The following is a 19,179-nucleotide window of genomic DNA, read 5'->3' on the forward strand; positions in this document are numbered from 1 at the left end:
TGTTTTTTCCTAGTATTCACCCCTGTTTTTAAACATACTGATTGAGAATTAGAATAAAATATTTCGCCCTCTAGTTAAGTATTTTTAACTTATTCTTTTCCCATTCCACAACACTGTACTACACATTTAATTCACATAAGTGCTCCTACGTAACTTTGCAAGTCATAGCACACCTCAATCCGCAGCGGATTTAGAGGACCCCTATGATGAAGCATGTCACCAAGGGGAAATCCTGAGGAGTGAGGGGACTCAAGAAATAAATACTTCTTTATGAATCAGCAAACTTTTCCACTCCACTGGAAGTCTCTCTCCACCCATAGCTGGGTTCTATTTCCGGTATTCCGGTTTTTCTGTGTTCACAAAGACACAGCACTTGACCAATTAGCTGTCTTCAAGATATCTTCAATCCTAGGGCCCGATGCAAAAAAACTTCCTAGCCATGGCTTCCAGTACTGAATGATCTTTGAACCGTTATATAGTTAATGGCTCCTGCACCACGGGTCCCAACCATCTTTCAATCACTGCTGATATCACCCAATTATACAGCTTCACATAAATTCAAATTCAAAAGAGACTTTATTTCGGTTTGATTCAACCATAAAAGAACACATTTCATACTGTACATACATAAAACATTGGTGAAGTGTAATTACAAAAATAAATTTCCCTATTCCACAGAACTGTAATTTAATAGTATATTAACATTCATTGATCCAGACAAATTCTCATTCTAAGAGACATTTTTAAAAATTCAATTATTTGGAGGATACTATCACTGTGCAACAATTGTAAATATAAAAAGGCTGGTCATATCTGATTAAAATTGAGTTTCTTTAAAAGATCAAGCAAATAGCGTTTACGCGGATATTCATAAAATCTACATAAAAACATGAAATGCAGCATATCCTGTGGAGATTTTCCGTCGCAGCCACAGGATACAGGAAGTTTACTAAAAGCATCTTTTTTTGGTCTTATAAGCAGATGATGGAACAAGCTCATTCTAAATCTTGTTAACAAGAACTTTTCATGGGTACTAAATGTGCCGAGTAGGTAAGGCTCCATTGTCATACATGTTTTAACCATGATATATTTTCTTACACTAGTTTTCTGTAACTCAACACCCTCCCTCACGGCCTTCCGTCTCTGGAGAAAAGACTGCTTAATTGCTTCAACATCCCCTTTTACAATTTCAGTCGGACGATCAAATAATTCAGGGCGGCCCAGCTCACAGAAACTGGTTTTTAGGTACTTCAGCCATGGGGTACCTAGTGCCTTATCATGAGAAATGAAATCATTTACAATCAGGTGTGTTAGGGGATGTCTTGGCTTAGCCACAGTTTCAACCAGCAGGTCAATGGGCCTAGGGAGAGAATATCGCTCAAATATTCTGCTCCCAACTCCTCATGGAATGCAAAGTTGGAAGTGGCGGCCGGGACACACAAGAGGCGTTTTAAAAATGCATTTTCTGCAATCTGTAATTGTTCACAAGCCATATAACCCCAAAGTTCACTACCATAGGCTGCAGTTGCTACTGATTTAGCATCATATAATTTCATCATTGCGAGTGTTGGCTTTTTCCCTAATTTTGAAGCAAAATTAAAAATAGAAGCATTAACCCTAACCACATCACATCTTTTCTTTGCAAGTTGTGGACCCCACGACAATTTAGAATCAAAAAGGACTCCTAGATAAGAGAATGTATTAGAAAATGGAATTACTTCATTATCTAGTTTGAATGTGTAATGTCTTTTTGGTCGATTACCAACTTGCATAATAAATGATTTCGAGTTATTAACCAGCTGATCTCTTTCTTCCATAAACTGTTTGAAAACATTGAGTAACAATTGGAGACCTTTTTCAGTTCTAGATATTAAGACCGCATCATCTGCGTATAAAAGAACGAGAATACTCCTTCTCCCCACCCTAGGACAATCAGCTTTCACCTCCTGCAAAACGCTATCAAGATCATTTATATAAAAATTAAAAAGGAAAGGGGCTAATATGCAACCTTGGCGCACTCCCTTCCCAGTTCTAAAATTCTCAGTTACGCACAACTCTTGGGAATAACTGACATTCGCATTTGTGTTACTATGTAGATCTGCTAGAAAATTGACAATCCCACTGTCCACTCCCTTCTCCCTCATGGACCCCCAGAGCCTTCCCCTGTTCACACAGTCGAAGGCTGAGGATAGGTCCATGAAGGCTAGGTGGACGGTACCTTTTTGGGCAATACAGTATTTGCTGAGTATTGAGTAAAGGTTTGTACATTGTGTTATGGTTGATCGTCTACTGCAGAAGCCATACTGTGAGATGGACATGATGTTATTGTCCATCACCCAGTCAGAAAGTCTCTGCAGTACAATTCTCCCCACTATTTTAACCATGGAATTAACTAGGGAGATAGGCCTATAACAGAGTGGGCTATCCCTGTCCCCTTTTTTAAAAATCGGGACAATGGTGGAAACCCCCCAGGAAAATGGGCACCCAACTCTAGCGGCTGCATTGATAACAGCTTCAACAATCGGTGCCCAAAACTTGGGATCAGACTTAAAAAGGTCTGGGTGTAAGCCGTCCGGTCCTGGCGCTTTACCAGCTGTAAGCCCCTCTATCCCTACCATAACCTCTCCTTTATTTACTCTGAAGGAGGTTGTCCCATTATCGGGGTCAATATGTGTAATATTGTCCACTGTGCCGCCGTATAGTTGCTTAAAGTGTTCTACCCACTCCTCCTTAGTTATAACACTTTCTAGTCCCTCTCCTGGATCTTGCACCAGGAATGATTTCTTAACTACCGCCCAGAATCTAGAACTATTTTTCAGGGTTTGTGGATCCAAGATCTCATTCCACGCCTCGTTCCTCAAAGATTCTTTACGAGTGGCAGTAGCTAGTTTAAACTGTTTGCGACACCCTTTGGCTGTCTCCTTGTTTTGTGGGTTTGCTGCCAGGGCAGATCTCAGGTTGCGTGCGGCTTTAGAGCATTCCTGATAAAACCAGCGCGGTCTCTCTTTCCCAGACTTCTTTGCTGGCTCTGTCATTAAGATGGAGACTTTGTCTGTTAGACATTGAAATGCAGGCAGGACCTGCATTGGGTTAGAATCAACCTGAGTGCAGCTATTAATTTCATCACTACAGGTATCTTTGATGTTTTTATATATATGCTCAGGGGTACACATGGCCCATTTTAGGCGGCGTCTTCCATCCGTTGTCATTACCCTGCCCATGGACCGACTGCAACTTGTATTAACCACCCAAGGATCCCTAAGGTGGATAGTCAATGGATTGTGATCACTAAATTCATTGTTTACAATAGTGAATGAATCTGCAAAAACCTGCACTGGCGAAGTAACTAACATATAATCAATAAATGTCCCTTTCCCATGCCCTTTGAAAGTTGGAGTATCAAAGCGCTTCATGGGATCGCACAGTGCCATTGTTAATGTAAGATCATGGTCATTTAGTAAGTCATTAAAAAAGTCCCCCTCCAGTGTATGTTCTAAGTGCATGCCCTCATGTCTAGCACAATGCATTTCCTGAAGATTTTTCATTAGAGGATCCCCACATGGGTGAACATTAAAATCACCCATGATCATTAGGTTATGTGAACAGTCCTTCATTGATGAGCTAACATAGTCATTTGAGGTTTTTAGGTTGTTAAAAGCTGTGCATGTGTTAGTAGAATTATAAAAATTGATCAAACCAACCATACAATTATCTTTGGCTAAAACTAAGCCTAAAATGCCAGGGTTACTTGATACCCTTCTTTGTATTGTGCATGTCATAGCTACGGAAATAAACGTGGCCACCCCCCCCCCCTTTGGCCTGCCCCTGCTAACTGCTATAGTAGGTACAAAGTATGCCTTGTATCCTTCAATGAAAAGTTCACACTCTATTGACCAAGTCTCTTGTAAACATATAATCTGGAAACATTTAATATATTTAACCCAGTTCTCATCTTGCATCTTAGTGGCCAGCCCAGCAATATTCCAACAAATTATATTATTCTTGTGTGTTGTGAGCTGTTTTGCCTCTATTGGCTGAGCTACAGGGTTTCGTGCAGTACTTTGACCCTCATGCTCCTCAAGTCAATCACAAGCATCCAGGCCCGAGAACACCTCAAATCTTTTCTGTATGGCCACATTAAACCCTCTCCAACTCTGATTAACAGCATTATTATTCTGTACAGGCATCTGTCATCCATTCACTCCATGGCTAGCAATATTATACATATATTGTGCTGCCGGTGTGGGTGGTCCAGTTTGGGACATTAGCCTGAAACTTCGAGAGTCTTTGGGTGTAATTGGCCCAGGCGCATAGAAATATCCTAATGGACGCACACAGACACTGTTTGGGCTATGCACTAGTGAGGATGCACACAATAACACTGTAGCAACATGTTGTGGATGTTTAAAATTGATAACCACACAATCCCCAGTTGTTGATTTCCTCGAGGGGCCAACCCAGTTGACCCTTTCTGTTGAAATAATTTGATCATAATAGTGAGTTGGAAAACCACAATTTTTGTTTAACCAGGCCACTGTTCTATTTTTCAATGATTCTTGAGACTCCCCATGTGGTAGAGCAGGATGTTCTTCAAAGCGTGGAACATTTGTCAGCACCACCACATAGGGCACACAGTCAGGCGGAAGATTTACGTTCCTAAGTCTTATTCTCTGAGTTGGCGCTGGTCCGCTACTCACAAGTGCCGGCGCTTGTTTTTGTGGCTGGATTGCTGGTGACAAATTATTAACAGCCCTGGTTTCTACCAAACCTTGGGGACACCGCTGCTGCACGCTCTCTGCCCTATCTGCCTTTCCCTTCACAACTTTGTTAGAATTGGTTTTTGGTACATTCGTTTTTGGGGCAGTGGCAGGAGCCAGATGTGCCGCCAACAGTCCTCCCAGCCTTTCTACCTCAGGAGAACAATTTGCACCACTCCCATCAATGTCAAAAGCAATTTTAATTTCCCTCTACTAATCCACCATTATTCTACAGCTGGGTTCCGAATTAGCGTGCCTCTCACCAGAAAGCGCTTCAGCGCCTCTTCAGTGGTAGTAAGAGCTATATAAATACAACTACAATGAAAAAGGGAGGTTTAGGCTTGGCAAAAGGTTTGTTTTGCCCGGTTGAAATGTCAGTTTAAAACTGCACACAGGATGCAATGGCAGACCTGAGCATGTTTAAAAAGGCTAATTCTGTGGGTGTACAGTAAATGCTGCAGGCCCACTAGTAGCATCTAATTTATATTCGTGGGGTACATGTAGTACCGCTTGTCTAGTGATTTCCAAGTAAATTAAATGTGCTGATCAAGCGTAACCAACCATGTTTTAGGGTGAGTGCACACACACATAGTGCACAGAATCTTACGGCCAACTAAAACCATTGAGCCAAACAGGAGGAGTGAAGACAAACGTTTGGGGGTAACCCTGCAGATACAGCCAGGTTCAACAGTAGGTAAGAATATGGAATGTTAGGTTTACTATATGTATATTTTCTCAAATGCCTGGTCTTTACCCCTATCTCATTTGATATTTCATTAGTATTTGGTACAACACCTCATTCAACTGAATAGGTCATCAGAGATTTCTTTACGATGAAGAGACAAGTGGCTTAAAGAATTATGAACGTTGACATTGCTGAGTGTGGCAAAATCACCCATTAGTATAGCATGCTAAAGCCTGTAGCCCCTCGTGATAAGGTAAATGAAACAAGCTGCAAACAATAGAGGTGGCAAAAGTAAATAAATACAACAATATGAATGGCCCAAGATGGCAAAAGTACCAAAAGAGAAAGACCTAATGGGCCCGATTCACAAAGGTAATCTGAGACAAAATCCTAACTTTACGAATTTCGGTATTCACAAAAGGCATTTAGGAGCAGTTAGGAGACTAAGAAAGGTGTGTGTACCCTATGTTAGATCAGAATATTGTTAAAATGGATGATCAACAGTGCCTATCTGCATTCTAGTTCTGTTTTTTTCGATTATGTATTTTAAGAGGCTACAGCATTTGCTGCACTAGCTCCAAAGATGCTCTTTCTGCTTCTCATGATTCTTCTCACTTTTAATGTTTGTTTCCACAGTTTAGTGAAGAATCACTTCTGATTCTTTTTCCACAGTTTGGTGAGGAAACTGACCCTGGTGACAGAGAATCCTGAGGTGGCTTATCCAACCCAGAGCTCCATCTGGGCAAAGTTCAGAAGTGCCTACCAAGCTGCCATGAGCATCGTCTCCTTTGCCCCAGTCTTCAAGAAATACTTTTATGAAGGGTTAAAGGAGCTCTATGAAGACAATGTCCAGTACCTCGAATTGCGATCCACACTACATCCGGTACAATTTACATTTTTGTATTTTCACAGTCAGTTTCTGCCTAATTGTAAAATCCTGCAAAATGGTTTGCCTTGTGTCTGTGCAGATTTTTGTTTTAAAAAAAATGTTTACTGGTTTCAACAGGTACAGGAGCACCCAATAAATGCAAATCTGATACAGAATAGTAGGATCAGACAGACCCACTGTAACCCCCCTCCCCCAGGCAGAAAAAGATCATAGTTCTAGTACATTCAGAAAATACCTGTGCATCAGTAAATTGTCATATACAAGGCAATAACAATGATGGCAATGGATGGGCTCTTACATGAAATCCGCTACTGTGAACAGGGAAAGAAAGCACAATGGACCCAAGGTGACATTTAGGGAGCAGCGTAAGCCAGTTCAGTGGGCATGAGGGTATAAAGAGTGCAAACAATTCTAGAGGTTCACAGCAGGCCTGGTCGGGACCCAAAAGTCCTTGGGACGAGAAGTCTCTGGTAACTCCTCCTCATAGATCAACAACTGGTCCCTGCAGTAGAGCAAGTCACAAAGCCATTTCTTTACCATAGGAATTGTCTTAGCACCCCAACATTCTCCATAGCCCTCTACGCAAATAAAATGGAAACTGCAACAATTTACCTATTATAGGGTTTAAGGCATTTAACATTTCCAAGTAAGCATATTTCAGGAGTGCAGTGCACAAGTTACAACACAATATTAGTAGGCATGTTACCCACAGCAGTCCAGAAAGCAAATACACCTGCACACTTCCATGCCACATGTAAGAAGTCTGCATCCGCCATCCCACATCGCACGCATTAGCAGTCTCTCGCAGACCATACCTGCAGAGTTGTGAAGGGGTGTAGTATAATTAGTGTAAGAATTTGAAGTGAGTAATTCTGAGATTGCAGTTAGCTGTTAGGTGACTAGTAAGCTGGCAGCACGCTGTCCAAACCTCCGGCGCAAGAGTGGTTCCCAATGCTGCCTGCCAGTGTAGACAAGAGGGGTGATCGCCCTGTTCTCGCTCACCGAAGGAAGCATTATACAGTTTAGTGATTAAGCCTTTACGCCCCTCTCCAGTCAGTATCGCCTGCAATGCCCGTAGAGTAGTTGGCTCCACAGGGTATTCCGGATAGACTGCACGACTAGCCTGCCGGACTCTGACGTATGTAAAGCCAAACATAAAACCCCGATCCGTACCATTCTGCACCTCCTGCAATGTTTTGAATTGACCATTCTTGTATAAATCACCCAACCGAGAGATACCTGCTTTAGCTAACTCACGTAAGGCCGGCGTCTCCCATGTTGCAGAGATATCAATGGAGCATCAATGGAGCATATAAATAGGATGGCTGAGTCCGTTTCGCAAGCATTCGCCATGCCCACGCCGTGCACTGTACAGGATTTATTTCAGTCCGTGGACCACCCGAGCCCCCATACAGGATCACCACTGCAGTGGCATTGGAAGGACAGCATCCGATTCAATAGCCACATGAGGCTGAAGACGCTGGGGTAAATGCCAATAGTGCGCGAATTGCGCCTGAGCACACAGATAATATAGTCTAAGGTCAGGGGCCTCAAATCCGCCCTAGTCAAAGGGTTGAACCAAAGGGTTCTACCTGCAACGGGGTTTCTTAACACCCCATACAAATGTCAGCAGTGACGATTGAAAAGTTTGAAACTGCCACATTCAACTTTATAGGAATATTGACAAAGAAGTAAAGCAGTTTAGGGAGGAAGGACATTTTTACAACGGCTATCCTGTCTGCCAATGAAAGGGGCAGATGCGCCCACCGCTCAGCCAGTTCAGTGATGCACGTGACTGTACGGCCATAGTTCTCCGATAGAACCTTATCCGGATCCCTGTGTAACCACACCCCTAGATATTTTACTGGATCGGACATCCAGGTTAGTGGATAATCCAGCTCCACTTCTTTCCTATACACCGTAAGGAGAAACACCACAGAGTTTGACCAGTTGATCCCTAGTCCTGAAAATCTCTAAAACTTTACATACTCCCTGACGAGTGCAGGCAGATACACAGCGGATTCACGGACATAAAGTAACATGTCGTCCGCATAGAGGGAGAGGCCCCCGGGTCTGCCAAAACCGCAAGGCAGCCGCGGCATGTTTCTGACAGAGTTTAAAGGGTAGGCGCTCCAAGGCAAGCGAATACAGCATAGGTGACAGGGGGTACCCCTGCCGCGTGCCTCTCTTGATGGGGAACAACACTGACACCCAACCATTAACTCGAACCCGGGCCACCAGAGAATTGTACAGAACTCTAAGCTATTGGAAGAAGAACGGCAGAAAGCCCATCCTAGTCAATACCGTGAACATAAAAGGCCATTGTAGAGAATAAAAAGCTTTTGCTGCATCTAGCAGCACAGCTACTGCTTGGAAGTCAGGGTCAAAGTAATGTAAGGTGGAAAAAAATGTGCGTAGATTGTGAGCCATAGAGCACGCAGTGACAAACCCAGATTTGTCAGGCAGAACCAGAAGAGACTCCAGCTGTTGTATCCTGGTGACAATCATTTTTGCCAGGATCTTTGCATCAATATTAATGATTGAGAGAGGCCTTTAAGACTCACACTGATTGGGAGGCTTATCAGGTTTCAATAATGTTACAAGCAAAGCCTCCCCAAGGGAATGCGGCAGTGTCCCCTTCTCATAAGCCTCCGCTAAAACTTCCAAGAACCTGGGAGCCAGATCCGACGAATAAGCTTTATAGAATTCACTGGGCAACCTGTCCATCCCAGCAGCCTTACAGGTCGGCAGGGACATTATGGCCTCTTTAACGTCTTCTTCATCAACCGGTTGTATAAGGTATTCGCCGTGCAAATTAGAGAGCCACCCTAACGCAACATCATCCAGATATGCGTCAATCTCTACAGTCGGCAGAGAGGCCCTAGAGGCATAGAGTTGAGTGTAAAACTGCCAAACGGTATCGCAAAGCTCTGTTGTCGAGTAGCTGTTGTCAAGTAGCGGGCAACCCCGTCCCCGTCCAACAGTTCCGTTATATGCTCCCGACTGCGCTGCTTTGCTAGTTTTTGCGCAAGATAGCGACCAAGGTGGCCTCCTTCACCATAGTAGCGAGCAGTTCTCCGACAGGAGCAGTGCAATAGCTCCTGGTCAAACCTGTTGTTGTCTTCCGTGACAAGCTCCCGTATTGCAGCCAGTTTAGAGGTGGAAGGATCAAACTCATACTCACGTTCAAGCTTAGAGATATCAGACTCAAATTTTTGGATCCTCCGTCGAATATCACACAGCACCTCGGATTGGGCCCCCATGCAAGATCCCCTAATGGTCACTTTAACCACCTCCCAAATCACTCACATGCTGTCCACAGACCCCTCATTCTCTCTAAAAAAAATTAAATGCCTCAGCAATTGTCTGCCTGAATACTGGATCGATTAACTCAGAGGGTTGTAGTCTCCACACAAAGGGCGGTCTCTCACAAGTGGGAATTTGTAATTAAAGGAGTACAGGGGAATGGTCCTAATGATTGCAAGCTTCATGTGTCACCCCCACTACCCAAGGACAAACTATCTCAGAGACAAGCCAAAAGTCTATACAGGACCAGGACCCATGGACCGAGGACATGAAGATACTTAACCGACAGCCTGGTGTCGGAGACGCCAAATATCATACAAATGATCTGCGTCCAGCAGCCCAAGAGCACGTCAACAGCTTGTTTAGGCCGCGTCTCCCTGTTGCCAACTCTATCCAAGGTAGCGTCCAGAAAGGCGTTAAAATCACCTCCCCAAATGATAGCAGCCAAAGGAAATGTAGAAATTCGGATCTTTCTCGCACTCTGACTCTTTGAGGGCCTGTTGGGCTTGATATGCTGTCCATTGACTATCGGGGTGGGTCACTCCCTCAATGGGGCTCTTTGACATTGGTAGACTTCTAAGTTTAATTTTTAGTTCTAATGCCGATCCATTGCCTGTCCGTCCTTTTGGAGGGGTCCTCCATGCACCCAATACCAGCGCTGTAGTTTGGTATTGTTAATATGGGGGTCGACAGATGCTTCTGTTCTCAAAGTGTATGGTGGTGGGTGGGGGTGAGGGTGAGGGTTGGGAAAGTTTTTCTTTTTATGTTTTTGTTTGTTTGCCTTTTTTTTCAGCACCCACGGAATGGCACATGCTTCCTCTGCGAGAAACAGGTATATCCTTATTGCAAGTGATTACCCATACATTTATGGGCTCCTACGAACGTTCACGCAACCCTGCCAGACTGCACACCCCAGAGTAGATACCTCCTGACCTGACTGTTAGGGCGTCTCTCCATGTGCTATCGTGGAACTTTAATGGTCTTCTTGACCGGCATAAATGCACGGCGGTCCTGCACTATGCGCAACGCCTCCACATAGACATCCTCATGCTTCAAGAAACGCACCTCCTTGGAAATTGTTATCCCTTCCTGGCGCGCTATGGATACAATAGAAAATGGCACTCCGGTTTCTCCAGGGGCTCCCGTGGGGTGGCTATCCTCTTTAGGCGCACTCTGCCCTTTTTCCTCTCCCAGTGGACTCACAACCCTCAGGGATCTTTTGTATCAGTTTGCACCTCATTGGCTGGCTCCCCCATCAATCTGATATCTGTCTATGCCCCCCTCGATGCTCTCGTCTACACTCATACCGCTGCCTTGGTGAACACCATGCCTCTGGGCACCACGATTGTTGGAGGCGATTTTAATGCAGTTTCCTCCCCGGCCCTTGACAGAACAGGTCCTCCCTCAGCCTCTTGAACGGCGCAAGCAAAGCAGCTCAAGAACTGACTAGAAAACTGGGATACAAACAATCTCAGGGCGCTCCTCACTTTATATCAGGGATAAGTGTATTCTTCGTACTCAATCTAATTTAGGTGCGTCTAGAGGAAGGGCATGTATCCAACACCCCAATTTTTCTGTTGCACACAGAAATGAACAGTACTATATGCCTCTGAGCACTCAATAAAATAATATAAACTGGTATACCCAAATATACTTGTACTCCAAATATTCAGCAGACCACAAATATAGAATTCCAAATAACATTTAGTCAGCCAATGTCTCTTGGTCGTCTTCAAAGTTTATTCCAAAGTTCCAGGTAAGTTCCAATTTCGGAAAATAATCTTCAGTACATCAATTCAATTGAGGATAATAATGTTGCCAACACGTGTTTCGTCGTGTGTAAATTTCACACATAGACTTCCACAGGGCTGAAAAAAACTATTTTTAATCCTCTCTTATATATCCGACCTCCTTTCAATTGTTAGCCTGGCACAATGTCCATACATGTCGTGAAACATATCTTCACGTGTAATATAACGCTGCTAACAGAGACGTTATTTACTTACAACGGATTTGATTGGGGACTTGGCTGAATATATCAGATACGAGGCGCCCCTACATACAGATACGCAGGATTGGAGTGGAACGACTTTGATTTAGACAGCGTTATATTACACGTGAAGATATATAATTGGAACTTACCTGGAACTTTGGAATAAACTTTAAAGACGACCAAGAGACATTGGCTGACTAAATGTTATTTGGAATTCTATATTTGTGGTCTGCTGAATATTTGGAGTACAAGTATATTTGGGTATACCAGTTTATATTATTTTTTTGAGTGCTCAGAGGCATATAGTACAGCTCAAGAACTGGTCCGAGGAGGAGCCAAGATGGCGACCTGAACGGACGCTCGATTCCCGGCTCCGCAAGCTTGTGCGTTCTGCACCCACATCCTGCTCACAAATCCGTGCTTGAGCCGCTGCGGAATGTAGCCACGACCGCACTGGTGCTCTGGGTGTTCCTCCGGAGTCCCTGCCTGCCGGATTCCCAGAGATAGCGCCGTGCCGGGTATTGGTCTCCACACCCGCGCTCCGAGACCGGCGCCGCTCCCTGCCGCCGCGGACCCTCAGGACGGCCGCCGCCAGCTGAGACCCTGGGAGCGTGATCTTCCCTGTTTCTTGGAGCCGTCACAGGGGGTTTGGAACGGAATTTCAGCGCTGCACCCGAGAGCCCCGTTTCGGGGGGCCGACGTGTTGGGGGGCAGTGTTTGGTGCAGTTCTCGTTCCCCTGGCCGACGCTGAGGCTGACCTGCGGCGGCCATTGGGCGGGTCGCCCCATGGCTTGTCCCCTGCTTGCTGCGAGGTGGTAGTGTTTCCTCTGTGCAGCACTCCTGAACCGCTTGCTTCACACGACTGGACCCTAAGCTCCCTGGGGCTGGGTTAGCTTTCCTCCTGGCGTGCACCCCCTGGACGACCGAAATGGCGGCTGCCCCTTCTACAGTGGCGAAGGTGATCTCGCCCCCTGCTATCGTCTCCCTGATCGACGGCGAACTGGCAGCTCCATTGCAACCCCCACCGCGCGCGGAGAGACAGCCTCGCGCTCAGAAGGAGCTGACCTGCCGGGACATCGTTGCTGCGCTCGTCGAGCTTAGGGCGGAATGGCGATCACTCTCCGGTCAGCTTGGGGATCGGATAGACGAAGCAGCGCAACAGTTGAAGCGGGTTTGTGTGGCAGATCCTTGGCACGGTATGGACTCGACCTTTTCAGTTGTCACAGGAGAGATTGAAGAGCCGGCTACTGAAGGTGAGGTGGTGATTGTTTCCCGATGCAGCGATTCCAGCACAGGGCAGTTCGGTGGCTTTGATGGGGATACATTGTTGCAGTCTTCTACAGAACTTGAGACTTTGTTTCTGGGACTGACGTGGTACTCCCGACCTTCACTGTTGTTACATATGTATCCCCTTGCGCCTAACGCCTCCCGAGTACCCTTCCTCCAGTTATGGACTGGATTTCGAATTTGGTGTTTGGGGGTACTTTTTCTGATTGCCTGCTGCTCGGCTACTGATTATGGACGTCCATTTTGTCCCTACTTCCCTCTTCTTCATCGATGGTGGCCATTTTGCTTTCAGGTAATATATGGATCTGGACTCCCTCGGACGCCGAGTCTGGGGGGACTCTCGCGCTCTGGCCAAGGCTGACAAACTGTGTATTGTGACCGGGACTGAAGGTTGGCGGGGATTCGGATTGGAACACTTACGAATATAAGTTGAAATGTGCGAATTGGTATGCCTCGCCCGTCTCATATTTTACCTGATGTTGATACTGTCTTTTTAATTTACGGGGCGGTGGTGGACTGCATGGCGGGATTGTCTGGGAATATCTATAATTGGCCCTCCTCCGGCTTTCTATGATGGTTCCTTTTTCTTTTCCTTTCTCTTTTTCTCTGTCTCTTATCTCTATATTTCGGGTACTCTAATGGGCGACAGACACACTGCAAGGGGGGGGGGGTAGGCCGTAGCCTCTGCATGCGTGTAGGGTGGGGGGATTTATATGTTCAATTTTTCGTTTCTATGGGCCTTATCTCTTTTTCTTTCGTCTTTTTTGTCCTTTTCTGTCCCTGGGGCTATAGTTTGGCTTGAAGCTGGGTGGGTTCGCGTTTGCTCTCGTCGTAGTGTTTGCTTACCTCTCCTGTCGTTACCTCTGCGACGCTGATATTTTGAATGAAAATTCCTGTGTCTCATGAAACTCGCCTGCTGAACGTTGCCTATTACTTTTGTACTGTGATGGACTGGACTATGGCTCTCCTGGACTTCATTTTTGCTTATGTGTTTTATAAACCTTCAAAATTAACCTCAATCTTCCTGTATGTCGGCGGTATAACATGATCCAGTGTAACGCTATATGCTTGCTTAATAATGTCGCCTTGCTGCCGATGTACCGTATTGCTCGCAACAGTGCTCACAATCTTGTGGCCGGCCAGGTGGTTGTAGGCCCGTATTTGTCTGCTGTTCATGCACAATAAAGGTTTCCAAAAATTTAATTAAAAAAAAAAAGAACTGGTCCGAGTCACTGGGCCTCTGAGATACAGGGTGCACATGGCACCCCCGCACCACGCAATTTACACACACCTCCGCGGCCCACCATACACAGGCGCACATAGATGAGATCTTTGTCCCTACACCTGAATGCTCAGAGATTACCCTTCTAAACGTTGCCAATCCAGTCTTGAGCCTTCAATGAAGGTTTTGCAGCTGTTCTTCTACAAAAATCGATGCAGTGACAACGTTGGGCCGATCAAAACCGACACAGTGCCCTTCAATGCCTGCACAGCGCCAATTCAAGGACATCCCTGTGCGGCTTGATGACCATGTGGGAACGGACTGCAAGGTTTGACGAAGATGTCCATCCCGACCAAGCAGGACTCATCCCTAGTAGAAATACCACCCTTAACATCAGACGTCTTTTCGCAGTTTTACAGGGGGGTATGGAGGAAGCTCCGGAGGGGGCGATCTTTGCTATCGATATTGAGAAAGCATTCAATAGTCTTGATTGGGAATTTTTTGTATGAGGTGCCCGCGTGCATGGGGCTTGGACAGTGGTTCCTCCAGTGGGTTAAAATACTATATAAGGACCCGGTAGCGAGGGTTCGCACGGGCCGCACCATTTCCACGCAGTACCGGGTGGAGAGGGGCACGAGGCAGGGGTGCCCCCTCTCCCGCCTATTATTCGCTCTAGCGATAGAGCCACTTCCTTGTGTAGCACGCTCAGAGACGCCATATGAGGGTATCCGACTAGCTGACCAGACACATCACATTGCATTATATGCGGCGATCTCCTGCTATTCCTAAAATGCACTGTTGCAGCTTTAGAGGGGGCCCGGCGCATGATGGAAGAGTTCGGAACGCTTTCTGGACTATGGGTTAACTGGCAGAAGTCACAACTCTTTCCGGTGACAGGAGATGCCCCCCCATAGACCTGCGCGACCTACCATGGGAGCTGCATTATTTTAGATACCTAGGGGTGAAAGTACATCATGACCTCTCCGATGTTCAGGAGGGGAATGTAAAGGGGGCCTTGCCATCGCTAAAAGGTTGTATGGCTTTCTGGGGAACGCTACCCCTGTCTGTGGCGGGGCGCATTGCCCTACTGAGAATGATAGCCCTGCCCTGATTGCTATATTTCTTAACCACCCTACCGGTGTGGATCCCCAGGGTTTGGTTTCGCTTGCTCGACTCACTTATTACAACTTTTATCTGGGGGTCCGGCAGAAACAGAGTGGCCTTAGCTACGTTGAGAAGGGCGCAGATGGGGGAGGGTTAGCAGTGCCGGTTATGGAGAATTATTACCTGGCAGGACAACTCCAACGCTTTGCGCAATGGGTGGCAGGTAGTCTAGATCCGGACAGGAGGAAGCCCCCATTCACCCCGAATAGGGTGGATGTCATGAGCACACTAATGGGCACCATTAAACAGCGTAAGATAAGCTCTTCGGAACACGGGGTGATACAGAACTGCTGGGCTAGGTGTCTCCAGAAGACACAAACAAAATGGCCTTACTCCCCAGAGATGCCGGTGGAGTTACTTGAGGCGCTCCCACATGGGGGCCACTGGGGGGATTATAGAAATGGGGGCAAGCAGGAGTCACTAAAATAGGGGACCTATATGGTGACGGTGAACTGCTCACGTTCACGGCCTTACAAGCAAACTGGGACATTCTGCAGGGACACTTTTTACTATATGGGGCGGTCACTGGGGCCATACGCAGGCACTGGGGACAGGGGTCAACCGAACCACCCACACACTCCGGATGTGAATACATAAGCCTTGCGGGAGGCGTCATCAAGGCAGTATCGTGCCTTTACTGAGCCATTCGGCGGGATTCCACAAGGCCATTGGAGGGGCTAAGGGGTAAATGAGAGGTGGACCTTGGGACTCCTTTAGAGTTAATTCGTTTTTACACCCTGCATAGAGCGTACATCAAACCTGACAGAATTAATCGCTATTTCCACTGAGATGATGCGAGTTGCCCTCACTGCCAGGAGGTGGGAGCTGACTACATCCATGTGATGTGGAGCTACCCGCAACTGGAAGGGTACTGGCACGAAGTGGTTAGAGAGACAGCGCGCGTCATAGAGAAGGAGATCCCATGCACCCATGGGTGTCCGCAGGGGGGGCAAGGAGGGGCGCTTGCACCCTCCCCTGGAGGGCCTTTCCTTGCCCCCCCTGTGCACGCCCATGTGCACAAATGCATCCCGGAGGGAGGCATGACGCCAGGGCTCATCCTCAGGTAGGACATCATCCAACCGTCCGCCTTCATTTTAGGCATTGCAGGGAACAAAGCTGTTCCCTGCAAAAGGCCTCAGCTCCCTGATGGGGCCACCTCGCACTCCCCTGTGCACAAGAGCAGCCCAACCCCACCCATTATCATTCTGTGTAGGGCTGATTGCCACATACAGAATGACAATGGGTCAGTCTGGGCGGCACAGCATGTGGTGGCCTCCTACAGCCTCAGTCCAGGGTAGGGCATTCTGTCACCAGGAAGTGCAAAAACGCCCATGCTGCTGCTAGATGAGAATCCAGTTAGCCAAAGGAAGGCGGTGAAAGAAGTTGAAAGGAAAGGATTATAGTTATAGTATAGCAGCCATTGTTGCTGCTTTCATATTTTATGCACCTAACACCCATAGACAAAGCCAATAGTTCTGGCTTGTTGTAGGTGTAACATTACTTGTTCCAAGTGTAACTTTACTTGTTGTATTATATATCTGGATGCAATGACAGAAGCAACAAAAATACCAGTCGGGCGGCACATTATATTAAGCACAGATTTTTAGCTTATGTGTTTCAAGCCATGCATTTTATTACATCAAACACCCTTTTGGAGAGACCCCCCTTAATTTTTTCATCCCACTTAACGCTCTGGAAACCACACCCTGTCCGTCGCTCCACGTCAAGGCACTGTGCATCATGCATGACTCATGCCTTTCACTTTTTCAGATTGCCTATGTGCAGGGGCATAGTGCACCCTGCTCCACCCCACCCCTTGCTTTAGGAACTACAGCAAGGGTGGAGTTCTTGATAGGTCTCATAATTAATGTGAAAAGGTGAGTGAGTAAGTAAGTGAAGGGATGGGATGGGATGGGTGGATGGATGGCTGGATAGATGAGTGAAATGATGGATGGATGGATGAGTGAAAGAGTGGATGACGGACGAGTGAATGGGTGGATGGATGAGTGAAATGATTGATGATTTGATGAATTGATAAGTGAAAGGGTGGATTGATGAATTGATAAGTGAAAGGGTGAATGGATGGACGGATGAGTGAAAGGGTGGATGTAAGGCTGGATGAGTGAGTGAAAGGGCGGGTAGATGGACACAAGGATGGATCAATGAATGAAGGAGTGAAAGGCTGGATGGATGAGGGAAAGGATGGATGAATGATTTTCAATGGATGGATTCATGAGTGGATGAGTAGATGGATGGGTGGGTGGATCGAAGGATGGATGGGTAAGTGAAAGGGGAATTAAAAGAGGAAGGGGATGTGTAAATGGATGACTGAACGGGTGAATGGCTGGATGGATGGGTGGAAGAGTGGATGGATGAGTGTATGGATGGATAGGGTGACAGGGTAAAGGGATGGATGATGGCTGAGTAAAAAGGTGGATTGAGGGATAGATAAGTGAAATGATGGATGGAAGGAAACGTGATGGATAGGTTTGTAAATGGATGAATATGGACATTATTGGACACACAGATGGAAGGACAGAATGAATGGTGAGAGACTGAATGAGGGATGAATGTATGATTACACATTGTAAGCCCCATTATATTAAGCAACATTTCCTATACATTGACTTTCCCATTTATATGATTGATTGTCCCTTTATAATATGTGTGTGTTGTAACGCACTCCAAAGCTCTGCCCCACATACTTGGAATGAGTAGCACTATAGAAGAAATTAAATACAAATGAGAGAGGGTCTATGTGAAGATGATGGGCGCCATTGGAGGGTGGTAACAAGGCCAGACTGGCTGGACAAGGCATCAGGTGTTTTGTCTGGGAGCTGGAAAGGTGGGGGGGGGGGGGTTGTTACCACAAAAAGACCTGCACATTTGCTTAAAGCCGCGCGTATACTGACAAACCATGAAGTGCACAATTGTCTCAACGTAATATAAATTTATTTTCACTTTTACTTTAGTGGTTGTCTATTTACTTACTTACATCAGAGCAGGTATATGTCTGTAAACCTTACCTTTTGTCCCGAATTTTGACCCTTTGTCCTGAATTTTTACACTCACTGTCCTGAATTTGCACCCATGCCAGTTGGCTTGTAAATCTGCCCCGGTAGCGTTCAGCTTTTGGGATGCCAGTGGGGTAATTTTAGGGTTCAGGGCGGGTATGTGTTTTTGGCTGCAAGGGGGGACATTTTAGGGTTCAGGGTGGGTATGAGTTTTGGGGTGCTAGGGTAATTTTAGGGTTCAGGGCGGGTATGGGTTTTGGGGTGCCAGGGGAAATTTTAGGGTTCAGGGTGGGTATGGGTTTTGAGTTGCAAGGGGGGACCTTTTAGGGTTTATTATGGGTATGAGTTTTGGGGTGCCAGGGTAATTTTAGGGTTCAGGGCGGGTATGGGTTTTGGGGTGCCAGGGGAAATGTTAGGGTTCAGGGTGGATATGGGTTTTGGGGTGCCAGGGGTAATTTTAGGGTTCATGGTGGGTATGGGTTTTGGGTTGCAAGGGGGGACATTTTAGGGTTCAGGGCTGGTATGGGTTTTGGGGTGCCAGGGGTAATTTAGGGTTCAAGGAGGGTATGGGTTTTGAGTTGCCAGTGGAAATGTTAGGGTTCAGGGTGGATATGGGTTTTGGGGTGCAAGGGGTAATTTTAGGGTTCAGGGTAGGAATGGATTTTGGGTTGCAAGGGGGGACATGTTAGGGTTCAGGGCGGGTATGGGTTTTGGGGTCATATACAACTCGGGACCTATTCCTGCGGTGAATATAGTCCGCCTAATCCTGGCCAGCTACTAACATTATGTAGATGGAGCAGCGGCTATCAGTTTGCCGTCTCGCTTTACTGGATCTGGGTCACCATTTTACAAAAAAAGTTAA

The 19,179-nt window shown here is 46.3% G+C and overlaps 1 protein-coding gene across 4 annotated transcripts in view; it reads left to right on the forward strand.

Moving 5' to 3' along the window:
- The window catches only part of LOC147733978 (adenosine deaminase 2-like), a 514,604-nt gene that overhangs the window by 134,590 nt on the left and 360,835 nt on the right, over positions 1-19,179 (forward strand). For all 4 annotated transcript variants that reach the window (XM_086952886.1, XM_086952888.1, XM_086952884.1 and 1 more), the window contains one exon: positions 6,115-6,325. In XM_086952886.1, the coding sequence (XP_086809012.1) occupies positions 6,115-6,325 (211 nt within the window). The remainder of the gene's footprint in view (positions 1-6,114; positions 6,326-19,179) is intronic.

This window comes from Lissotriton vulgaris, chromosome 1_2 (assembly GCF_964263255.1).
Source record: "Lissotriton vulgaris chromosome 1_2, aLisVul1.2, whole genome shotgun sequence".
NCBI classification, from domain to species: Eukaryota; Metazoa; Chordata; class Amphibia; order Caudata; family Salamandridae; genus Lissotriton; species Lissotriton vulgaris.